This window comes from Trifolium pratense, linkage group LG5, assembly GCF_020283565.1.
Source record: "Trifolium pratense cultivar HEN17-A07 linkage group LG5, ARS_RC_1.1, whole genome shotgun sequence".
NCBI lineage: Eukaryota > Viridiplantae > Streptophyta > Magnoliopsida > Fabales > Fabaceae > Trifolium > Trifolium pratense.
The window spans coordinates 38,180,740-38,206,291 of NC_060063.1; the positions used below are offsets into that span (position 1 = coordinate 38,180,740).

The 25,552-nt window shown below is 31.9% G+C and overlaps 1 protein-coding gene across 1 annotated transcript; it reads left to right on the plus strand.

Annotated features, from left to right (window-relative positions):
- The first annotated feature begins 6,138 nt into the window (after positions 1-6,138).
- On the plus strand, positions 6,139-10,986 carry LOC123886597 (topless-related protein 2-like). The gene is made up of 15 exons (XM_045935903.1): positions 6,139-6,224; positions 6,352-6,531; positions 7,331-7,444; positions 7,554-7,712; positions 7,819-7,939; positions 8,076-8,208; positions 8,494-8,588; positions 8,679-8,828; positions 9,006-9,113; positions 9,241-9,417; positions 9,512-9,640; positions 9,730-9,825; positions 10,028-10,213; positions 10,317-10,498; positions 10,881-10,986. Exons 1-15 carry the CDS (start codon positions 6,139-6,141, stop codon positions 10,984-10,986), a joined length of 2,022 nt encoding a protein of 673 aa, XP_045791859.1.
- The last annotated feature ends 14,566 nt before the right edge of the window (positions 10,987-25,552 follow it).

The following is a 25,552-nucleotide window of genomic DNA, read 5'->3' on the forward strand; positions in this document are numbered from 1 at the left end:
TTGGCATAGGACAAAGTATTCATAGGGCCACACACATATGTGTGTACAAATTCCAACACTTGTTTAGCTCTCCATGCTCCTCCCTTTGGAAATGGTTGGCGGTGGTGTTTGCCAAGCATACATCTTTCACACACACCAGATTTTTCTTCAATTATTGGCAGCCCATACACCATCTTCTTTTGATAAAGCAACTTGAGACTATTGTAGTTCAAGTGCCCAAGTCTTTTGTGCCACAAACACGAGTCATTATCTTCTCTAGCCATCATGCTGATATTTTTCTGATAATTAAGAGAAAGTGGAAAACTTCTATTGCTGGTCATTTTTACAACAGCAACATTTCTTCTCTTTGAATCAAAAATTCTGCACTCAAGATTCTCAAAATTTAGAGAATAGCCATGCTGCAAAAGTTGTCCGATGCTTAACAAGTTCTCGTCTAACTTCGGCACATAAAGAGTGTCATGAATAACTTTGTTTCCTTGCTTTGTTGTAACTCCAATGCTTCCTTTGCCTTTTACTTCAACATGTTCTCCATTGCCCAATTTAACTTTTGAGCCAAATGAAGAATCAATGTTGATAAAAGCTTCTTTCTTTCCGGTCATATGATTGCTACAACCGCTGTCCAAATACCACACATTTTTATCTTCTTGAAATGCTTTTTGACAAGCAAAGAATAAATTACCTTCATCATTTTCTCCTTCTGCAAATGAAGCATGCTGCTGATTGCCAAAACGACAATCTTTTTGAATGTGCCCGAATCTCTTGCAATTGTAACATTGTGATTTGCCCTTGTTCCAACAATCCTTCTCTGCATGAGTGTTACTTTTACAAATGTTGCACCATTTATTTGATGCTCCTTCATGCCATCTTCCATCATTCGCGCCTCTTCCTCTACCTCGTGAGTTTCTGCCTATACCTCGACCTCTTCCAAATCTGCCACCTCTAGAAGACTCACCTCTATTTTGTGTTGGAGGCTTATTTTCACCATTGTTGGGCTGAATGTTGAGTTTAGATTGAAAGGCACTCTCAACGGATTTTTCAGAACGTCGTAACAACCTTTGCTCATAAGATCTCAAACACCCCATCAACCCTTGAACTGACATAGTTGATAGGTCCTTAGTTTCTTCTATAACAGCCACCATAGGATCAAATTTTTCTGTCAAACTAATCAGAATTTTATCAACAATTTTGCGATCATCTATTGTTTCTCCATGTGACTTCATTTGATTCACCAATTCAGAGAGTTTGTTGAAGTATTCATTCAAACTCTCATGCTCCTTCATTCTTTCATTTTCATAGTCTCTCTTAAGAGATTGAAGTTTCACAATTCTCACCTTTGAGTCTCCTTCAAACTCTTGTTGTAGAATAGTCCATGCTTCCTTTGATGTTTTTGCTCTCATAATCCTTGGGAAAATGGATAGAGAGACTCCTCTTTGAATCATCCCGAGAACACCAGCATCTGTGATCTTCTTCTTCTTTAATTCTTCAAGTCGGGTGCTTGATTCTTCATCCTTTTCATTTGCTTTAGGTGCTGGTTCTTCATATCCGTTTTGGACGAACTCCAAAACATCCAAAGAGGTGAATAGAGTCTCCATTTTAACAGCCCAAAAATCATAATTCTCTCCTTCAAACAAAGGAACTTTAACATTACTATAAACTGCGGAAGGGTTGGTTGTGGAAGCCATATTTTTTGTTGTTTTTGCTGCAGCTGCAAGGATCTGCAGCTCTGATACCACTCTGTTGGTGGTATTCTAGAGGTGCTATATATTATAAACTATATTGTTGCATAATTTAGAGTAGGATAGTATTTTTTGAGCTGAATATTCATATATTTTTTCTTATTTCAAATGCATCTCATACACATGAATATATATAGCATGAGTAGTGATGATTATAACTATCAAAGAGTCACCACTACTAGGTGCTTAATCAATGATTAAACACTCTACTAAACACTAAGTTCTTCTACTAATAACATTGACAATTTACTAATGTAACTCTTCACTTACACTAGATAATTTCCACTACCTTATCATATTTCACTAACATAAAATCATCACATTAACTAACAAAGGAAGAAGCTAAGGTGATAGAGAATTGTCAACATAGAGTTGAGAATGAAAGTCCTGTTTTCAATCCATCAAATACCAAAATTACCCTCATCTTAGGAACAATGTTTACAAGATTCCAAGACATTTTGTTGGTACTTGCAGACTGAAAGGGCATAAAGATAAGGCAGCTGCTAAAGCCAAGTATACCTCCCCATTTTTTGAAATCAAATCAAGTAGTATGAACACAAGTAAATTTACTTAGTTGCTTAAAAAAAAAAAAGTAAATTTACTTAGCATACCGAGTTTTAAAATAGAGGGTAAATGATCATTTACCTCCTGCAAAATAAGCAAATTTCCGTTTACCCCCTGCGTAGATTTTTTTTCTATTTACCCCTGCAAAAAATAGATTCCCTCATTTTGCCCCTTGAGTGTACAGCAGCACAAGTGACTGTGCAAAATTGCTGACGTGACTTATACACGTGGAAAAAATTATATATATTTATTTTTTAAATTCCACGTCACATAATATTTTTTTCAAAAAAAAAAATTAAATTTTTTTCATACAAAATTAAAAAAACGATTTTTTTTCCAAAATTAAAAAAATCCTACAAATAAATTTTTTTCCTACAAATAATTTTTTTCCGTACAATTTTTTTTTCCTAAAATAAAAAAACTAATTTTCTTATTTTGCTCCCAAAATAAAGTTTATTTCCAAAATAAAAATTTATTTTCAAATCTTTTTGAATTAAAAAAAACATAATCTTCGCAGGAATCGTTTGCTTCCACCATCGTGATCGTATTCGTCGTCGTCTTCTTCAATCGTCGAAATTATCTTCTACTTCGTTATTCTCTTCTATTTCTTTCTATTTTTCTAATTCAAGGAAAAATAGTTTTGATAGAAGAGGAAAACACGAATAAAACTTCTTTTTCTATTTTTTTTTAATTCAAAGAGATTAACAAAAAAATAAAGTTTTGTTTTTAAAAAATAAAGATTATGTTTTTTTAATTCAAAAAGAATTGAAAATAAATCTTTAAATTTTTTATTTCGGAAATAAAATTTATTTCGGAGTAAATTTTATTTTGGGAGCAAAATAAGAAAAATCATTTTTTTATTTTGGGAGGAATTTTTTTTGTTGGAAATTCTTTTAAATTCGTTTAAAAGAAGAAAAAAAATTGTAGGAAAAAATTTATTTGTTGGAAATTTTTAAAAAAAAATTTGGGAAAAAATTGGTTTTTTTTTTATTTTGTAGGAAAAAATTATTTTTTATTTTTTAAAAAAAATATTATCTTACGTGGAATTTAAAAAATAAATATAAATTATTTTTTCCATGTGTACAACCCACGTCAACAGATTTGCACAGTCACATATCCTACTGTACACCCAGGGGGCAAAATGAGGGAATCTATATTTTGCAGGGGGTAAATAGAAAAAAATCTACATAGGAGGGTAAACGAAAATTTGCTTATTTTACAGGGGGTAAATGATCATTTACCCTAAAATAAATTAAAAAAACAAGTAAATTTACTTGTTTTTCATCTTAAAAATTTAGCTTAAAAATCATGTTTATCTTTATTTATACTATCGAAAAAGCATAAATTTCGGTATCAAAATGTTAAGTTTTTAACTCTTAGTTGATCAACATTGTTGTTTCGACCATCTTTAACTTTTGTTTATATCTCTAAGAAGAGTAGAAGCAAAGAAAAAAAGTTTATTTTGGGACACTTGTCTGGTAAGTGTTGTATAAGTATCTCTTACAGGTGTCAGATACTGATCCAATGAGTGTCGGAGTTAAGGAAAAAATAAATTGTTTTAGACACTTGTCTGAGTTGTCCGACACGTGCCGAACACTGCGACACGCCTAATTATAGAGGTGTTCGTGTTTCACAGGAAGGTATAGATTAAACTTTAAAAAAATTGGACCAAACATGTCGGTTCAATAGCGAAACGACAAGTTTTCTGGTTTGGTCCAGTTCATTTGCAGTTGGTTCACGATAAATGTCTTTGGCATCCTCTTCTAAGAGAAACCCTTGACACTACTCTTGAGTAGTCAAAACGGCTCTTTTCTGCAAACACTCAGCCTCCACATCGCCGCCTGTTTTCCTCTCCCACTTTGCCGCACAACATCGCTGATTTAAGTTCGCTGTTGTATCAGTATGGTTGGGATTGCTTTAGGTTGGTTCTATTTGTGATGATTTCTCTATCTGCATTACCCATTGGGTTGATCTACACTTTTTTTTAGGTTATACTGGATCTGTATCTACGTCCCTCCATTTTTTATTTCTCTTGTAATTACTTTTTTTTCTTTTCATTATATATATTATCATGAGAATATGATAGACGATGAAGGTCTTTGGCAGTGCTCTCGCTGGTATTCTTAAATCACTATTTTCTAGCCACTAAGCTATTTAATAAAAAAAAATTATTCCATCGGGTCATTTTTATAAGAAACAACTTATTTTTAGTTTTATTGAAGATTTGATGTATTTGGTTGATAATATAGACTAAATACATTAATTATTTAATGAACTTAAAACTCAAATGTTTCTTATAAAAAAGAACGAAAGAGGTGTAATATATAAAATTAATTAGAAGAATACTCATTAATATAAATTGAAATATTTAATTTCTGGAAAAAAAATGAAATTCTTATTAGTAAAAATATTTAATTACAAATAACTCTATTAAATAAATACAGGGATAATATATTGAATTTTTTTTTCACCATCAGTATTCGGTTCACTTCTAATCCGATTCGATGATTAGTTCTGACATCACGTGATTCAAACCCCCTCCCGACGCTTGTGGGGGATTGAACTGTGATCCTCCTTACCAAGTTCAATGTCAACCATCACTAGACCAACTACGATCGGTAATATATCAAACGTTTAATTTATTAGGATTAGGATACTACTTTATAACCTACCATATTTTTTTATAATATATTTAATGCTTTCATATTGATATTATAATACAGGGATAATATATTTAAGGCTTGCATATTATAGTTCAAGGTAGAGAAGATGTTAATACATATAAAACCATACAAAATTATTTACATTATCTTTTTTCAAAATACTAGCGGGCTTGGATTGGGTACCTTTCGTATTTACCTTAAAATAGTGAGAGTAGCATGATTTTCTAACACTTTTTTTATAATAGTGTTTCTAACACTTTTAATATAAATAATTGTAAAAATAATACATTTTTTTTTTATATTTTTAGCTAAAATTATTATGTTTTAGTACCTTATTCATTAACTTATTTTTTATTATGATTTGTCAAAAGAAAAAGTTAGTTTTTTATATTGATTTGTCAAAAGAATAAAAGTAATTTTTTATTTTGATATGTTTTTTAAGTAATTTTATATATAAAGAAGGGAAAAAAGCATTTACCATAAAATATATTTTTTCTTTTTCTTTTGACATAATTTACCATAATAGATTAGATATTTTGAGATAGATACAAGCCTCAAAAAAAGAAAATAAATTATCTAGATACATAATATTAATTTCTTTCAAAAATAAAAGTTGCATAATAATATTAATATTAAATTCCCATAAAAAAAAATAATAATACTCCCACCAGTCCTAATTATATGAGAATTTGTATTTTTTAGGTTAATTGAAAAACTAATGTATTTGGGCTATATTATAGTTTGAATACGTCAACATTCCGATGAACCTAACAAGTAAAATTTACTTATAATTAGGATTAGAGAGAGTGACGTGGTACTGTTGTCAATGAGATTTTTCTATTATCCTTTTTCTCTTTTTCTATGAAATTTCTTTTCTTTTTTTTTTCTAGTATGATAAGCACAATTACTTATCGGTTTATATCTATATAAGTATGATGATATGAGAGACAAACTACACACATATCTAGGAAACGCGAAGTTCACTCTTTCCGTTTGTGTTAGGTTTGTTTTCTTCTTTCATCACTAACCATTTCTTCTCTTTCATTTTCATATAAGCACAAAAAAAACATTACTAAACAAAAAGATCACATTTTTCAACTTTGTGATTTTAAATGTGATCATTTTTTTTCTCTTGATGGTGTTTTGATTCTCATCACTTACTTGGAGCTAGAAAAATGGAAGCTTTGTCTTTGAACCAGGAAATGATGGTGCTCGTTCTTCAATTTCTTGATGAAGAGAATTTGAAGGAGACATTGCACAAGTAAAGATCTTTTATTTATTGGTTAAATTTTTTTATTTTTTTTTTTTGGTTTTTTTATAGATGGTGAGTAATTAACTTGAATGGTAAATTGAAATTGGAAAAATGTGTATTTTTTTTGTGTGTTTAGGATGGAGCAAGAATCATCCATCTTCTTTAATCTAAAATATTTTGAAACGAAAGTACTTGGTGGATGCTGGGACGAGTGTGAAAATTACCTTGGCGGATTTACAAATATCGGCGATAATGCTTTCTCCACGAAAATGTTTTTTGAAATTAGAAAACAAAAATATTACGAAGCCTTAGACAGGTAGTGTTCTTTATCTTTATACTAGTATTTATTGTCATCATAATTGTTAGATAATTGATTATCCCAAAAGCTTAAGCCGTTAGGATATGCCACATTAATGGTTTTATATTATTTCTAACACGCCCCCTCACGCAAGAGCCCATTTGGGCTTAAAGCGTGGATAATGCATAGGCCCACCTACCATATGCTTAAATTCCACTTTTTAATCGGAAAGTGAGGGGAGCGGGAATCGAACTCTAGACCACTTAGTCATAGAGGCTCTGATACAATGTCAAATAACCGATTATCCCAAAAGCTTAAGCTGTTAGGATATAGCCACATTAATTTTATATTATTTCCAACAATAATCAACATCTGGTTTTAGATAGTACTTACAATAGTAATTGTGCCTTGATTCTTGATATTGTCGAGAAGGGCAGCCAAATATGGTCATTTTTCAAGGTTTCGTACCTTAGATGAAAAATTGTTGTATTGTACCTTAGATCGTAGTCTAGCAACTCTATTTGAAACCCTAACTATTGGTTTTAAATAATAGTCATATTAATGTAGTCATATTAATGATTGAGGTCAAAATCTTTGATATTACATTGCAATTTTTGCAACATTAAAAAAAAATTATATCATGGCCCAGATCCCTTTAAATCCCTAATTATATTCATATTATTACAGTTATTTTTATTATAATTATAGTCTTCATAATTAATTTTTGTATCTTAAACATTAGATTGTGTAAGTGTATTAAAATATTTCTTTGTTGCTATTGTTTTTCTAATGTTTAAATTATCTCATTTTTGCACAGTAATGATAAAATAAGGGCTGTTGAAATTTTGGCGAAAGATTTGAAAATCTTTTCAACATATGATCAAGCATTATACAAGCAATTAACAAATCTGATAACTCTTGACAATCTTAGGTAAATCTTTGCTTTCAATTTTTTTTAGGTTATTGTACAAATCCATTTTGTCCCAATAGAGATATTAAAATTTAGTTGCATTTTAAATATGGACTTGATTTAAATGCAGAGAGAATATACATCTTTCACAATATCAAGATGTGAGATCAGCTAGATTCCTACTAATGATTGAGCTTAAAAGGTTGATTAACCTTAATAACAGACTCAATAATAAGCTTGAGCTTCCAAAATTGAGTGAGTCGCGGCTGCGACGCTTAATAAATCATGGGTAAATAATTTAGTTAATATTTCTTCAGTTAATGACATGTTATATATTTTTTAGCTTCATTAATCATATTTTTCTTGACTAAATTTTTTCGATGTTCTCTATCCAGATTGAATTGGCAGCATATGTTGTGCAGAAATCCGCAGCAAAGTCCACACATTGCAACGATTTTAACTGATCATTCTTGTGATCAACCAAATGCTGCAAATCATCGATCTCGGGCAGTTGTGGTCTGAAAGTTTTTCTATTTATTTTCATGTCCATTTATAAAATTGTTTTTTTTTTTTTTGACAAAATTTAAAAAATTGTTATTTTCTGTTTTTTATAACATTGTATTTCCTCTTATTATTACTTAATTTTGTGCAGCCTTTTCTATCAGCCGCTGTAGCTCCTAAGGCTAATGCTTTACCGGCATGGATGGTGAATGGAAATCCTTCCTCATCTTCTCGACCACTTGTTGCGAGGAAAGCTTTAGCATTGCCTGGTCCTTCAAATTTAGGTATATATCTTGATCACTTTTTGTCCCATAAAAGTTTAATGGAAATATACTATCGATCTAATTTATTTTTACACTAACATCCAATAAGAATTCCTGATATTGCTAAAACTAAAATATTTGATTCTCATTGGATGTCAGTGTAAAACTAGTTTACGACGATTGTGTGGGTGCCCCTTTTCTTGACAAAAGCTTTAGAGAAGTAGTCACTTCTAATTCCATAACTTGAACCATTGAGGAACTAATATAATCTTTTTTCATACTCATGTGTTATTCAACTTCTTGCAGCCAACATTCTGAGGCATACAAGAACACCGATTACCCATGCACCGGTCAGAGATCATGAAATAAGACGGCTTATGTTACCACCAACTTTTGCAGAGGTATTTGCAAAGTAGAACTCACTGACGATTATCTGATATATATTAGAATCAAACATACAATTTATGCATTTTGTTATTCATCTATTCTAGACAGAAGCAGATATTGCTATGGCTAGAAGCATGGAGAACGGAAGAAATTCAAATGATGTTTCTAAACCTTGGAAGTTGAAGGAAATCGTTCATCATACTCAGTGTCGAAGTGCTACTATGCCGGAGAGTATAGGTCCCGGTAACAAGCAGGTATACATTACCCTCTACAACCTTAGCTTTACTTTTATGCAAAAGATGTTTTATCTGGTCAACTTTTATGCCGGAGAGTTACTATGCCGGAGGAGAGTATAGGTCCCGGTATAGTAACTCGTTAATGAATTTTGTGTCAATAATTTCATGATCATAATTATTTTATCTTTTACGAAGGTTTGTCTTCTATACACAAAACCTGGAACTGCTCTTCTAGCTCTTGGTTCAAAAGGGGTTATGAAGATGTGGAACTGGAGACTTACTAAATCCAATCCTACCGGAAAGGTGAGTGTATATAACATATGCGGCGCCTAAATGCATTTTTTTATGCCAAAGTTTCTGTTACATATGTATATGCATGTATTTCGTTATGTCTAAAACATTACTGAGTTTTGTTGTGTTGGTTTAAAAGGAGATGACAAGAGCTAAGCATGAACAATTGACACCGAAAAAGGGTATTTTTATGACTAATGATGTCCCGAACAATAAGGACGCGATTCCCTGCTTGGACATTTCAAATAATGATTCATATGGCTTAGCTGCATGTGGCGGAATTGTTTCATTGTTCAAAATGGTGTCATCATATAAAGTGAGCTAACTAGCAATTTTTATGAATATATATTATGTTACATATCTTAGTATTTGTGAGTGTGAGTTTGTGACAAATTATTGTTGAATTTCAGGTATTGTATCAGTTTATGAGTCCTCCACCGGCTGCAACGTGCATTGCTTTCATCCCTCAAGACAATAACATTGCTGCGATCGGAAGGGAAGATTCTGTGATTCATATTTTCAGTATTAGGCACGGCGAGGTAATTAATTTAGAAATTAAGGAGATCTAAAGTTTAAATTTAGACAATTTCAAGAATCATATAATTGTTCGAACCTTTTTGCCTTTTAGGTTATAGCGGAATTGAAGGGTCATCAAAAGCACATTACTAGTATAGCTTTTTCGCTTCGACAGAATATAATGGTTTCTGCAAGCGCTGATGCTCAGGTATGTTTAACCATGACTTATGTTAGAATATTAGTCAGTTTTGTCAAATAGCAGCTCTATACCATAACGGATTTCAATGAATCCGCTATGGAAACTGCGACGCTGTCCTAGCAGATTTAGATTATGTTTTTACATAATACAATTTTGAATTAGAGTTTGGTCATTAAAAATAATATGTGCTTGATGTTTTTTGTATTTGTAGCTTATCTCTTGGAACATGAACGCATGGTCTATGAATAAATCATCGTCAATCCAATTGCGAACTGGTGAAAATGCGGCTCTAAGTGAGGCTAAAGTTCAATTTCACAGTAATCAAGAGCTGTTGCTGGCATGCCATGAGACACGGCTAGTAATATACGATGCTTCAAGAATGCAACCGATCATTCATGTACGCATCTATTCTCACACATTCTCCGAACCAACCACTAGCGCTAGAAATTAATAGTACTTTTCTTTGAAAATTGAAATTTATTTATGTTTGTATTTAACAGTGGCTGCCACAAGATGATGGGTTGTCAGCTTGTGCCATATCGTCTGCGACCTACTCGGCAAATTTTGAACAAATTTATGCAACATTTACGGATGGAAACATCGGAATATTTGATGCTGGATGCCTCATACTAAGACGTCGTATTGCTCCATCTGCATACCTATATCAGACCCCGTCAACCAGGTTTTTGAACAATTTCATATGCTTAAACTTATGTAGTTTCCTTATATTAAGATAACTATTTGTGTAGAGATAGTTTCCTTGATTCATATGTACCGACAATATAGAGATTTTTATATTGTTAGTCAATCATAACCGTTCAATCATAAAAAATAAAAAATAAAATGGTTTGTGATTGAATGACGGTACAAAAAGTTTTACACTGACAGTGTATCAAAATTATTCTATGTTTTTTTATTGTTACTAGAAATGTTGCATTTTTTGTCACATGCTTGGATTTTTTTATTTTTTTTTAAGGAACACATGCTTGGAATTTTATTACATGATTATATTTGCCTATTTTATGCAGAATATTAATCCTTAAATTTTTATTTAACTTTTGCAGCCAAAATGTGTACCCTCTCGTTGTTGCAGCAAACCCAAAAGTGCCTAATCAATTTGCAATTGCACTATCAGATGGGACAATTAAGATTATTGATCCCGTTGAATGAGTCTGAAAAATGGTGGTGAAGTAAAGTGCTTGTTGCTGAAATGGCCATATATGATTCATTTGCTTAATTTTAGTATTTTTTATTTCAATTATTGTGTTATTGAACAATTGTGATTTAAGATTGAATGTTTTTTGTTGTAAGAATATGTTTGGTTGGATAGTGATTGAGATGTTTTGGCTATAAGAGACAATTATGCTTATGGTTTATAAATACATTATGTTTGCTTGAATTATCTAATATGATAAATTTGAAGTACAATTTTTTGTGATGTAATTATTATTAGTCCATTTTGTTTTCCTCATTTAGTTGATCTTTCATGGGTTTTCAATCCGAGCTTAATTTTAGCTCATTTTGCATCAAATAAATGTAATAAATTATTGGAGATTGTTCACAGACAACTATACACTTAAATAACATTATGGCAAGTCACCTGGGGTAAATCAACCATGTCTCTTGTCTCCCAGTCAGTGGGGAATCTGCTCCCGGTCACAGCTAAAGGGACGAGAGAGATGTTATTCGAACAACAGAATGGGCGAGCTTAAGGCACAAACTTAGACCTGGTTAAGGGAAGGTTTATCCAGGAACGCTATGTCAAATGTTTGAAGGCCCCGTTGACCCAAAGTAATTTAGAAAGATTTTTTGTTGTCGATGGCGATCGATCATGGTATCTTAGATGGTCAGTATAGGGCATCAATAGCTTGAACAATATACTGGTCAACTCTGTATACTTAGTCGGAAGCAGGGCATTCCATGGGTTCCACTTAGGGAGAAGTGTTCTTCGGTCGATAACTTCACAGTTGCAAAAGAATCCCAAGAAAGCATCAAACATTTCCGATATGTGGAGCAATTCTTAGATAGCAAGGACTAGCTCCCGACATTTTTGTGCAATAAACCGCTCTGGTCGAAGACTAGTAGTAGATGGTCCCGCAACATTTCTAACACAAGGCCGAAGATGGCTACGAAGAATATTTGACTCTCGGTGAATTGATCTTTAACTTTCATTTGTCTATCTTTCTCTATGGTCCTCGCTATCTCTCTCTTTAATTTGTTTTTCTTATTTTTCCTCTATTTTAAACATCATCATTATCTCTCTTATTTTCTCCATATTTTGCCTAAATTTACTCAATTTTCTCACCCAAAATTTAGAGGATCTTGTCCCCCAAATGATATTTTCATCAAATGGTTGAAATATTAGACAAAAAATAACATTAATGTGTGGGTAAAAAGACCGTAGCTTTTTCTTGTCCTGTTCCCACCGTTTTTCTGTCGGACTTCTGCATATACCACCGCCATCACAACATTTCTTTGATTCTTCTACTTATCAAACACCATTTATTCAACTCCATATTTTCTATACAACTTGCATCTCTGTTTTTTTTGTTTTTTTTCTCCTCTTGATTATGCAGACAAAACAAAGTGGACCAATGGATCATAACATAATCTACAAATTAGGGAATTTCGTATAACTATGGGATCAAACCAAAGATTGATATCATAGAGCTAATATAGAACTAAGGTGTTAGTTTTTGTAGAGATTAACATAACCGAAATTCATAAATTGGAAAGTAAGTTCATCAAAGTTTAAACTAGAAAAAACTAGAAATTGGAATGTAAAATGAAATCCAGCAAGGTTGGGTCTGTTGGAGGATTAGAAATTGAGTTCTCAGTTCTGCCATGGATTGAAGCTTCGTCTACCACCGTGCCATGAATCACAGCTTCGCTCTTTTCTCCGTCGTGCTAGCCCCTTACTAATTAAATTCCTTATTGTAAGCATAAAGATTTGATTCCAATTTTAATCTTATATCTTGGCCATTAGATGAATCCAACTGTTGTCATATTTGCAGCAGGCATTGCAGCATAGAGCTAGGTAGCTGAGGATCCAGATTGACCATATTCAGCTTTTAAATTTTGGTGAAGGGGAATGTGTTATTGTTTTTTGTCAATTATTAAGAATTAGCAAATTTTTTTTTATATAGCTGAGGGCATAAGCCCAAGAATTAGCAAATTTTGCCTTATGTATATGATTTGAAAATAACCTGACATATAAGTGAGATGGATGTTGTAGTTAACTAGTGTTGATCAGGGGTGTACATAGATTGGACAAATCCGGTCTACCCGGTCAAACTCACCCAATTCAATCCGAAAACCCATTAAAAAAAATCGGACTTCGGGTAAAACCGGACCCAACCCAAAAAACTCATTGACCCACTAATGTTACGTTTTTTGAAATATTTCTTATGAAAATACTAAAGATTTTGTCATTCGATCATTAAATATCTTTATATTGAAAATGAGTTCTACTATTTTTTACGAAAATAAAAAAGATTAAATAATTTTTATAAACAAATATTTTTTGGTACAAGATGAAGAAAAAAGGAAAAGACAAAAAGAAAATTATCTAGAAAAAATAGTCTCACTAGCATCAACTAGTAGGAGAAGACTCATTCCATCTGGCGGAACAGCTATAGGAGAATAAGCTTCAGGGTTGCGAGCTCCAAACTTGGCTAAGAAATCTGCACAAGTGTTCCCCTCCCGAAGAGTATGCACCAATCTAACCCTCCAGTTTCTAGTGAGAAGATCCTTTATGTTATATATAATCGCTGTATAATGGTGCCACTCATTTACATGATTAGATAACAGCTTAATCACGATTTTGGAGTCAGAATAGCACCACAAATCCTTAATGTCCAGCTCCCACGCCAAAACTAAACCATGGTACACTGCCAATAATTCTGCATGAAGGATATTCGAAAAGCCTATATTTCCAGCACAACCGTGCACCCACGCCCCGTCAGAGTTCTGAATCAAACCTCTGAAGCTAGAGATACCTGGATTGCCGATGCTACTCCTATCAACATTCAGAATCATCCCGATACCACCATGTGCATTCCAACGAACCATTGTAATGGTTAGACTTATGTTGGGTTTAAGAAAACACGTTCTTAGCAGCTGAGCCAAATTCTCGGTGTTCGTCCTGAGAGTAAAGTAAGAGGTTACCTCATTTTCCATACACAGGAGATTCCTCGCGCGCCAAATCCACCACACTGCAGCTAGAAGCAGAAAACTAGATGGACCATCTACGCCGTAAAGCAGCCATCCATACAAATTATCACCCTGGAAGAATGTCTGGTCCACAAAATCGATAGCTTTCCAGAAACACTTTATGAACTCACAATTTCTTAAACAATGTAAGGTTGTCTCTTCTTCAATATTGCATTTAGGACACAAGTTAACCTGAAGCAAACCTCGATGGGAAAGCATAGTTTTAGTTGGAAGGGCATTATGGAGAGTTGTCCAAATAAAGAACTTTATCTTCTTCGGTTCTGGGATATGCCAAACCCAATTCCAGGTGATATCATTTGTGGCATTGTCAGTAAAAGCACAACGGTTAAGCCAGGAATAATCGTCCTTGGCAGTATAAAGCCCATTTAGGTTCCCTTTCCAAGTATAACGATCAACAACTTGAGAATTCAAGCAAACAGGGAGCAATTTCAGGTGGTCCATGACGTCCACTTGAATTGTCGTGTAGAGCAAGTTAAAGTTCCATTTACCATCAATATAAACATCTCGAACTCTCATTTGCAAGTTGTAACGACCCAATTTTCAAATTATTATTTTTATGTGTTAAAATATTTTATTTAACGTGGCATTTTAATTAAGTTAATAACTAGAGTTATTATCGAGTACCTTAGTTATTAAGCGAGTAGAGTGAGTTAATGTGTTATTGGGCCGAGCCAATTGGGCTTGAGGCCCAATGGGCCTTGTGTGTGTGAGGGGGGCGCCCATATGGCCATGAGGGAAGGGAGAAACATTTCATTTCTCATAGTTCTTGTGTTCTTGAGAGAGTTGGAGAGCTTGGGAGCTAGGGCAAGAAGAAAAGGGAGAGATTCAAGATTGATACACCTAAAAATATGTTATTTATTTAGTTAATTTACTATTATATTTTATATGTTTTTATTTCGATTCCGAAGTTTTATTATATAAATAGTTACTTATTTCTCATATTTTAAATAAACAGATAAAAAGTGTACGAGTTGAAGAAAGGAGCAAAAACGGACCGAAAAGGAGCAAAAATGGACAAAAAGGCCACACATGTGCAGCCAATTGGGCCACACATGTGCAGCCCACAAAATCAGCTCGCCAGCCAAGCCAAAATGGCGCCCGCCAACTGGCCCAAGATGGCGCCCGCCAGCTGCAACCAAGTGGCCCTCGCCACTTCCTTCCAAATCACAGCCATCCATGTGATCCAACGGCAACGCGAAGAATTTTTACAAGTCCCACATCGGCCAGTTCTTGTCTTTTCCTCCTTGTATTTTAGTATAAATAGGCTAGTTCTCTTCACTCAAAAACATAACACTTGACTTGGAGAATTGAGAACTAGGCTTAGTACCACAAGGTTCTCTTCTCTAAAGTTGAGAGTTTAGTATTATTTTATTCTCCGTTGAGAATTTAATAAGTTTTTTTTATTTCCCGGCGTCCGTACTTTCGGCCTTTTTATTTCAGGTTCTTATTTTATTTTATGGTCTTATTTATTTCTTGTCTTTATTTTATTGCTTTTATTTTATGCTTTTAATTTTTGTTTTTATTATGTCTTTTTATTTATTTGCTTATTTTATTTTTATGTCTTTAGTTTTAGTAATGTCTAGCTAAATTTAGCGTTGCTAGGATGTGTAGTTAGTAGCTAATAGGGGTTCGGTAGTTAATTCGTGCTTAATAGTTTTCAACCACCAGTTTTAAATAAATACGTTTTCAAATAATTCGTCACGAGAGTGAGGATTGTTTTAAAGGCAATAAACCAACATTGACGAGAGTTGAGGTTTAGGGCCAGATAGTTAAAACTGACCGTTAATTCTAAAGTCCGCGAGAGCTATTTAGGATTGATGAGTTTTATATTGGTTTTCAAAGGTACTTATATAGGTAAGTGAGCGCGTGAGAGCTGAGCATTTATTTTATCTAAGTATAACGCTAGTCAAGATTTGCGAGAGCTGAGATTAGTGTTTTTAAATCAAATATAATTCTTGAAAACTGACAACGGTTTTATTTTCTTAAGCAGTTTTTAATTAAACGTTGACTATAATTCGTCACGAGAGTGAGAATTAATTAAAGTAAAAATCAATAGAGCGAGAGCGTGAGATTTCTACTAGATAGTAAAAACTGAACATTAAATCTAATTCGCAACGAGAGTTGGGATTTGAGTTAATTAAATTATATTGCTTTTCAAAGAGTATTTTATTAGCGGGTGTGAGGACGAGAGTTAAGCACCACCTTTATAATTTATAATACTAGTCAAGATTTGCGAGAGCTGAGATTGGTATTTTTAAATCAATATAGTTTCAAAAATTTAACAGTTTGTCTAGCACGAATTAAGCATTGAACCCTCTGAAGCAACTAATAGCACATCCTAGCAATATTTTATTTACATATAAAAAATCTAAAAAAATATTTATTCTTCTTATTTTAATTATTTAATTAATCAAAATCCTTTAAATCATTAGCCTTAGATTTACAAAGCAACACTAGAATACGGTAAGTCGATTATTGGTCCTTTGGGTTCGATATCTTTTAAAACTACACGACACGACTGTATACTTGCAGTCACGTTGCCCTCCGATCAAAGATCATTCATCGAGTTTTCTTCGAATCCAGGTATGAGAGTAGATTCCTTAATCGTGGGTGACCCGAGGAAGGGGAGAATGTCGATTTCTCCTCACCCGAACTTCCTCCACCCCATTTTCGTTTTAGCTTAGATCGGATTTTCTTGATGGAAATCGTTTCTAAGGTTCTTGATATGTTTAACATGCTTTTAACATGATTAATGAACGAAAATAATGGATAAAAACGAGTTTTAGAACAGATTAAACTCAAGAACTTTGTGTTCTTGAGAGTTTTGATGAAAAGGTGTCAATCTTTACTTTTTCGATGTTTATGAGGTAGATCTGAGAAATGGACTGTCCTTTTGTGTTTATCTATGTTTGCTATGTGGGAATACAAACTCTTTTGGGATTTATAACATGAAAAATGGAATTTTTGGGTGATTTGGTGTAGAAATCGCAAGTTTTGAACTGTCCTGACAGGAGACACTCGCTAGGCCTTCGCTCAGCGAACGTGTGGCGAACAGCTCGCTGCAGCTCGCCACGAGCAGGTGTCTCTCTGGCGTTGTTCGCGTAGGCTCGCTAAGCCTTCGCTCAGCGAATAGTTCGCTGATATTCGCTGGAGCTCGCTATGAGTTAGCCTTCCTCTGGTAACGTTCGCTGAGGCTCGCTACCCTTCGCTTAGCGAACAGTACTGGACCTGCAACTTTTTGTTGATGTTTGTAAGTGTAATTAGGCACTTGTAACATGGTTTAATGGTATCCTTACATGATTGTTGATGCTTGTTGATGATTGTTGATGCTTGTTGATGCTTATAACGATTGTTAATCATGTATGATGTTGTAAATGACGAATATTAAGGTTTTGTTAATCTTAATAATGACGTATGTTGGATAGTGTTCCACATAATAAACGACGAGCTTTATGCCAAATAATTGTTGGTGAATTCATGAAAAACATATACATGCATTCATGAATTTTGTTGTTGTATATTGGATATTCCAATAAAGACGGATATCAGATTATATTTAACCGATAATGACGAATATTAGAGGTGAGATACTCTAATAAAGACGAAACGGTACCACATGCATTAGATATGTCTAGGGTGACATTGCATGAAGTTGACGCATTAGAATGCATTAGGTTATGTGTACATTTATGTGATAAGTGATATCTGACACATACTTGGCTAATTGTGATAATTGATTGTGTGAGTATTCGATTATATGTGTTTATGTACTTATAATTGAATGGTAGATTGTTGATGAATATGGATGAATGTATGATATATGCATGATTATAGAAGAAGTGTTTAAGTACTCTTTTACTTGCACTTGTATTTGATTATGTGATCTAACTCTCATGCTTTGTGTTATGTGCTGGACCGTTGGGGGTTCAGATTCTCAGGTTGAGGATCCCGATCAGAGTTAGAGGGCTTGCTCGTGCTCGTGGTAGTGCGCTTTTTGGTGAGGAGTTAGCGTAGACTACTCCTTAGATATATTATATATATCTTTTTGATGGGTTGTATAAAATTGCTCTGATTAGGTTTTACCGGGTCGGGTTATTCGATTGGATTGTATTAAGCCCATGATGGCATATTTAACTTTGCTAATCCTATCTTTTGGGTTGTAAACATAATATCCTTTGTTGATATGGCCTAGAGCCTAGGGATATTGTGTGAACAATTATGACTATTGTATGATATGCACTATGTTAATTATTCGTTTCTAATTCCGCTGTGCTAGCATGATTTTAATTATGTCGTGGTTTTGTATTATAACATGTGACGCCTGAATGTTCTTAAGTGTTTTATTTATTTATATTTAATAAATTCGCGTTAAGGGGTTTGGGTGTTACACAAGTCGTGGATGTCTACATACATAACTTGGTTCGCTAGATTGCCAATGCCCGACCAATTCGTATACCAGAAGGAAGAGTTGTCATCGCCCAAACGATATTGAAAACCATCCTTGAGGGCCATGAGAGCCTTCATGAAAACATTCCAAGTAATAGAGCCAGGTTTTTTTTAGTAATAGTAAGAAACATGTCATCATTCAAATACTTGTATCTCAAAACCTGGACCCAAAGCGTGACACAATTTTGGTGCATACTCCAAACCAACTTGCCCAGGAGAGAATTCATTGCACTATTTTTTAAAAAAATAAATGATTGAATAATTTTCATAAACAAATATAGTGATTCATCATTTAGTCATTTGATATTAAAAAAAACACAAAAAAATCATTTGGATAGCACACTATCCAACCCCTAAATTAGTGGATTTACACAAAAAATGAGTGATTATTTTTTATAGTGAAAAAAAGTTACAATATTTTTCTTGAAAATACATTGATGGAGTTATTTTTATGAAAAAATATGATGATTCGATATTTAGATATTTAATATATAAAAATAGAAAAATAATTCGGGTAACCCACTACCCAACCCAATCCAACTCGGAAATTAGTGGATTTACCCAACCCGACCCAAAGTTATAATGGTGATTATTTTACTAGATTCAACCCGAAGTACCATATGTGGTTTGGATTTTGGTCAAATCCAACCCAATCTGGCTCACGTACACCCTTGATAGTTATTATAAAAAAAAAATACTTCTTCCGTACCACAATATACTCCCTCCGTCCCGATTTATAAGGGAAAAAAGACCATTTTTTTTGTCCCAAATTATAAGGGAAAATACTCAAATTTGACCAATTTAATTTTATAGTTCCAAAAATACCCCTTGTTATATTTTCCAAAACAATTAATTATTAGGGGTACTTAGAAATTAGGAGTAGGATATTAAATGATTTTGCTTTTTTATGGAATAAGTTAATAGGGGTACTTTTGGAAACAAAATTATGTTTTTGATAGATTTTAGAATATTAAATGCATTTCTTAATAAGTGTGTTTTTTTTTCCTCTTATAAATCGGGACAGAGGGAGTATGTTGTTTTGACACACTTTTACGCATATTAAGAAATGTAATGAATGTTGTATGAAAAAGAGAAATTATGAGTTAGTTTACAAATTTACCCTTCATTAATTATATGGGAAAGATAAATTGAAGAATTGAAAGAAGAGAAGAAATAAATAATTAAGGGTATAATAGGAAAAATAACATTTAATGTTTTATTGGGAATGTAAAGCGGCATATATTGTGGTACATATTTTTCATCCAGAGTGACATATATTATGGTACGAAGGGAGTAGTAGTGTCATGAATTAATGTTCATTAATCATTACATTTACATGCATGCATATAATGTTCCAACCTATGGTCAATGTGGAGCATAGAGAGCTTTAAGATTCGACTTGGTTTCTTAAATTTTGTGGAGTAATCAACGGTAAGTAACTAGATTTAGTGAAAAACAAATTAATTGTACTAGTTCTTATCAAACACAATTTGGTGTTGAAAAGTTGTAATTAAGCATACCACGTGTGATTGTGTGAATATTGGTTTTTTGTTGGCTAAAAGTGTTAATAGATTCTTTCCGAGATCCGCGGCATATGATGTATTTTTGTTTCTATCTAACGGCTCTCAATAATTGTCCTCCTATCAAAAATTTGGACTGCTAAATTCTCCTTTCACTGCTGGAAATAGACATTTGAGTTTATAATAATCTTCGGACATAAATAGAAGCAAAAAATCAATTCAAATTTTGGTTACGATTATAAGTAAAAGTTAATTATTTTTAAACTATTTAATACTACTATTTATAATATATCTTTATTTAATTCTATTTTATTTTAGTTTTTTTTTTTTTGACTAAATTTTATTTTAGTTATTTATTTCACTTTTAGGGTATGTTTGGTACACATGATAAGGAGACAGAATATAATAAAACTATCATATCCTACTTAAATCTCATGTTTAAATCTCATGTTTGGTGCATCAATAGGAAATGATAAATTAAACATACAGTATCACTAATTCTATCCTATTGAGTCTTTGTTATTTTAATCCTTAGTTTTAGCTAGGTTACCAACAGGATAACATAAATCCTCCTTCGATTCCCGCTGGCTGCAACATTCTAACATTTATCGGTGGAATTTGTCATTTATGGTTTATATATTCTTTTCGTTACATTTTCTTCATCTCTTTTTTGTTGATATTTTCTTTTTTTAATATATTCCTGTAAGTTTTCCAAACCTATTTTAAGTTTTGATTTCAAAACCAAACTGTCTTGCCAACCTTTTTTTATTTCTAACTTGTATATGTTATTTTACACTTTTTTTGAGAAAAAATAGTCTTTTTTCTAGTTTATTTTTGTTGGAAATGGTCTACTTGTGTGTGTTATTTTAACTTGATATTTATTTTAGTGCTTAAATTTAAATTTTAGTAGTGTCAATGTTTTTTTTTTTTACAATTATATGAAATTAATTCATTGAAAAATATTTTTTTAAAAAAATGTTGCATCTTTCTTATCATGTGTGTACCAAACACATGATAGGATAAATGTTATCCTAACATATTCTTATCCAGCTTTTTATCATATCATGTCTCTATCCTATGTACCAAACGAGTCCTTACACTTTTACATTTTTCAAAATGGGTATTATAGTAAACTTAACTCATGTTTTGCATTAAATCAAAAAAATTAACTACACTTAACTAAATTTCTTAAACACCGCGTAAACAATTTTCGTGTCCGGAAGGAGTATATTATTAGCCTTGTTTTATTTTATTCATATGAATGGATAAAAAATTAAAGACTATACAAATAATTATTATTTTTTAAACTGTCAAAGTTAATAATTAGTCGTTAGTGTTAATATTTTCATATTCCCCATAATTTATATTCTAAATTTTTACTCATCGGTTCATTTTACCTTTTATCTCAAATAAGTTAAGCTACTCGTTTCATTCAAACGCTGAGGAAACTCCTCTTTGGACCGTCGAGCAAGACCCATTAGCGGGACAGCCCACAAAGGCTTCTATTTAGCAACGGTCAGAATATCCATCCATATTGTAAAGGCTGGCCACTGAAATAATGAACATTAACTGCTTATTATGACTCTCCAGCATTTTCCGACAACCATTGATGGCATTAATCATGCCCAACAACAACCTTGGCTCCGCGCTACTCTCTAAAAACTTTGATTTTCACACTCATACTGACTTGAGCATCGGAATATCGGCGCGATCATCTCTGATCTAGGTACTATGAACATTATATGTGTAAGTTGATCTGTGTAAGTTGATATGTCTCTTTTATACTCCCTCCGTGACAATATATAAGCAAAAATCACATTTTTTGGTTCACTGCATATTCAACGTTTCTGACTTATATTGTCACGGAGGGAGTATAATTTGATTTTTGCTTATATATTGTCAGGGTATGGTATAATTTTTGTCTTTTATATTGTGAAGTTACTCCCTCCGTCTCAAATCTTTAGTCTTTTTATTTTTTTAGTGTTGTCCCAAAACTTTTGTTTTTTAATAAACCAATGCACATTTACTAATATTTTACCAGTTGTAATCTTACTAAAGTTAAAATATTAATTAAATATATTTTCTCTTTTTTAATAAAGTAAGGATAAAAATAATTTTACTTATATTTTTTAATATTTTTTAATCTTCGTGCAAAACTCTAAAAAGACTAAAGTTTTAGGATAAAGAAAGTAATAGTTTGGAAAAACATCAGTAAATGTGGACATGTGGTTGTTCTGGATAGGTATTAAAATGTCTGAGGAGTGAGGACAGGTCAAACAACAGATTGGGCCCAACGCAGTGTGTACCGGTTTTTGTATTCCCACGTAGTATGTTTAGTCCATGTGGGAAACTTTCCACCTCTGAGGAAAAATCATGCGGTGTAGTGTAGGTGTAGGTGTAGGCCCCCAGCCCCTTAATTATGTGTGTTCTTCTTCCCCCCACTTTCCGTACCTATCACGCCGCCCATTAATTTCAACAGGTTTGGATTTCAAATTTTGCACCTGTTTTAAAAGATTAACTGAAGTGATGAATTAAGAAGTGGACCGATAAACTACGAGTACTAGTTTAATTGATAAAAAAATGCTAAAAAGAGTGGACTAATAAGTTGTTTAAAATGGATTGGACTCGGGATCTCTATCATACTACTTAAATCTCTGACTACTATATCAAATTTAATGACTTAAGTCAGTAACAACTAATTACTTACATTAACATAAATTGTTCTAAAAAAAACTGAGGGAAAACTATAAAACAAGAAAAAATATAGACATATCAAAAATCAAGAATGACATATGTCAATATATGTTCACATGTTCTAACTCAAATTACCGAAATTATTAGACCGGATGTCATGACAGGGGTTTGAATTCCGACTTTCTCACTTATATGTGTGAGTTTATGATGGTTTTACCATTTCGTCCGTATAACAAAAATTATTTTATCTTTTACTAGTAAAAGGAAGGTTGAATTGCTCATAGGCCTTCATTGTGATGATGTGGCAGGCTTTAGAGAACTTCTCATATCTATTTAAAATTTGTCCCACAATTTATTTTGTGTGTCCATTCATCCTCCAAAGTAATTATCTATATGTTACAATAATAATGGCTCCCAATAATAATGAAAGAAAGAAAAGAAAAAAAAAAAGACATATTACAAAAAGAACAATGAATAGATATATGCTCTTTCATATTTTACACTACCAAACATAAAATATAAATCATGCATGTGTAAATATGATTTGCAATTTGCAAAAATTTACTTTAAATAAATAAACCAAATAAAAAAATTACTCCTCAAAAAAATTTCATGCTTGACAAAATAAATTTTATGAAAAAAAAAAATACTTTAGTTGTTGAGTTGCTCACAAGCATGCATTGTGATGATGTGACACTCTATAAGAAAAATTTATAATCTCTATTAAAACATTTTCATATTTCATATAATAGAGTTACTCTAATAATAATAATATATTAAAATATATATTGTATGTTACAATTCCCTATTAATGCAATTGAAAGTTAACCCAAAAGCTAATTATCACCACCACCATATCAGGAAGTCTACCTTCTATGTTTTAACAAAATTTTAATTTGTCTATCTCATGGCAAAAACTCTATGGTTTCTTTGTCTAACATCTCCATGAGAAAAAGTTATGCATTTTCACCTTCCATATGTTATAGTTACACATTATAGTGTCTTGAATTGATTTAAAAGCTATTGTGTGCATATATATAGTTACATCGTAAGTATATTGGTTTTTGTCCTTGGTAGGTGATGGTGTCTAACCTCTTAGAATATCAGGTATGTCTACATGTGATTGATTAAGAAATTGATATACATATATGTGATAGTTGCCTATTAATATGTTTGTAAATTGAAATTTTTCTATTAATCTGAGTTTGGAACATCTCTAATCATTTTTTATATTTCTTTTTTAGGTTGGATATTTTTTAAAATATCAACCGGTGTTTTGTTCGATGATTAATTAAACTTTGAGTTGAATCGATTAATATGAATATGACTATTTTTTCATGTGAAGGAGGAGAACAGGATAAAACATACTTCTATTTTTGCTTACGTTGCATCCTTGCTCCTTATAAAGCCTATGAAATGGCACCTCATGTAAGGATGTGTATTTAACTCTAATGGCAGTTTGTAAACCATCATTTTTTTTTAATTGATATAATGTTTGTAATTAGACAACTTTTCTTTTTCATTTATTATTTTATTAGTCTAATGTTTTAGCTTATTTGTTTCTTATTTTCTTTTTCATTTATTATTTTATATAAGGTAAAAGATTTGTATAAAAAATTATTGATTAATGGGAATATAATTAATTTTTTTCATGTAAATAAGTTGAAGAAGATAAAAGAGATTTCTTTTTATTGATTTTGAAGTGCCTTTAAATCTTTTACAAGTAAAAGGAATGTTGAGTTGCTCACAATCAAGTATTTTGATGATGTGGCACTCTATAAGAAAAGTTTACAATCTCTATTAAAAAACATTTTCATCATTTCCTTTAATTAAATCATTTTAATTTTAATTATCTTTAATTAAATCATTTTAATTTTAATTATCAATATATCAAATTATCACTATATAACCTTTTCATCATCTCCTTTAATTAAATCATTTTAAATTTAATTATCTTTAATTAAATAATTTTTATTTTAATTATCAATATATCAAATTATCACTATATAACTAACTAAAATGTATTGATATCCAACAATATTCATTTGTACTAATGTTTAGTTTTTGTTCTTCATGTGTAGGTTGAAAGAAATAATTTTTCACTACAATAGAATGTTAATGGATGAAAAGGCCGGTATACTCAATTACTCTTATCAAATTATATTTTTCATTTAAAAGTTATCTTTAAAATATATTATTTATCATAACAATGATTGTAAGTAAACAATCTTATTTTTCTCATTTATTTATTGATATTGGTTGTTCATTTGTTATCGAGAACATAGAACGTTATATTATTTTAGTCTACTTACTCCAGATCCATGTGATAGAACCAGAGGAAGAAAAAGGTATTTACTAATTTATAAATTTTTTGTTTGAGTCATCATTTACTTTCTCCAAAATAACTTTTAGGTACGTATTCTTCAACTTTTAATAATGTCTTATGTTCTTTTCTTACTTTTCATGTATGCCTTCACTAATTTATTGATTTCTATGGCAGAATATTGACTAAAGTATCTATTGATTTTCATGCATCCTTACGAGAAATTTGTAAAACAAATAGTCACTCATATAAGAATATTTTATCATCTATTGTATATTCAGTTTCACCCTTTTATTATTTATCCATTTTGTATTTCATATTCTTCATATATGTTAATCCATATTTTTTATGGTTGGATATCTATTATATTGATCGGCCAAATTATATCTTGAAAATTGACATAACATCTTTTACTATTAAAAGGAAGCTTGAATTGTTTTTAGGCCTTCTTTGTGATGATGTGGCACCTCTAAGAGAATTTCTTACAAAAGAATATATCAATAATGAAAAATGAAAAATT

Coding starts and splice junctions, on each gene's coding strand:
- LOC123886597 (XM_045935903.1), top strand. CDS start 6,139: ATGGAAGCTTTGTCTTTGAACCAGGAAATGATGGTGCTCGTTCTTCAA. Junction 7,713..7,818: donor CGACGCTTAATAAATCATGG/GTAAATAATTTA, acceptor TTCTCTATCCAG/ATTGAATTGGCAGCATATGT. Junction 9,641..9,729: donor TCAGTATTAGGCACGGCGAG/GTAATTAATTTA, acceptor TTTGCCTTTTAG/GTTATAGCGGAATTGAAGGG.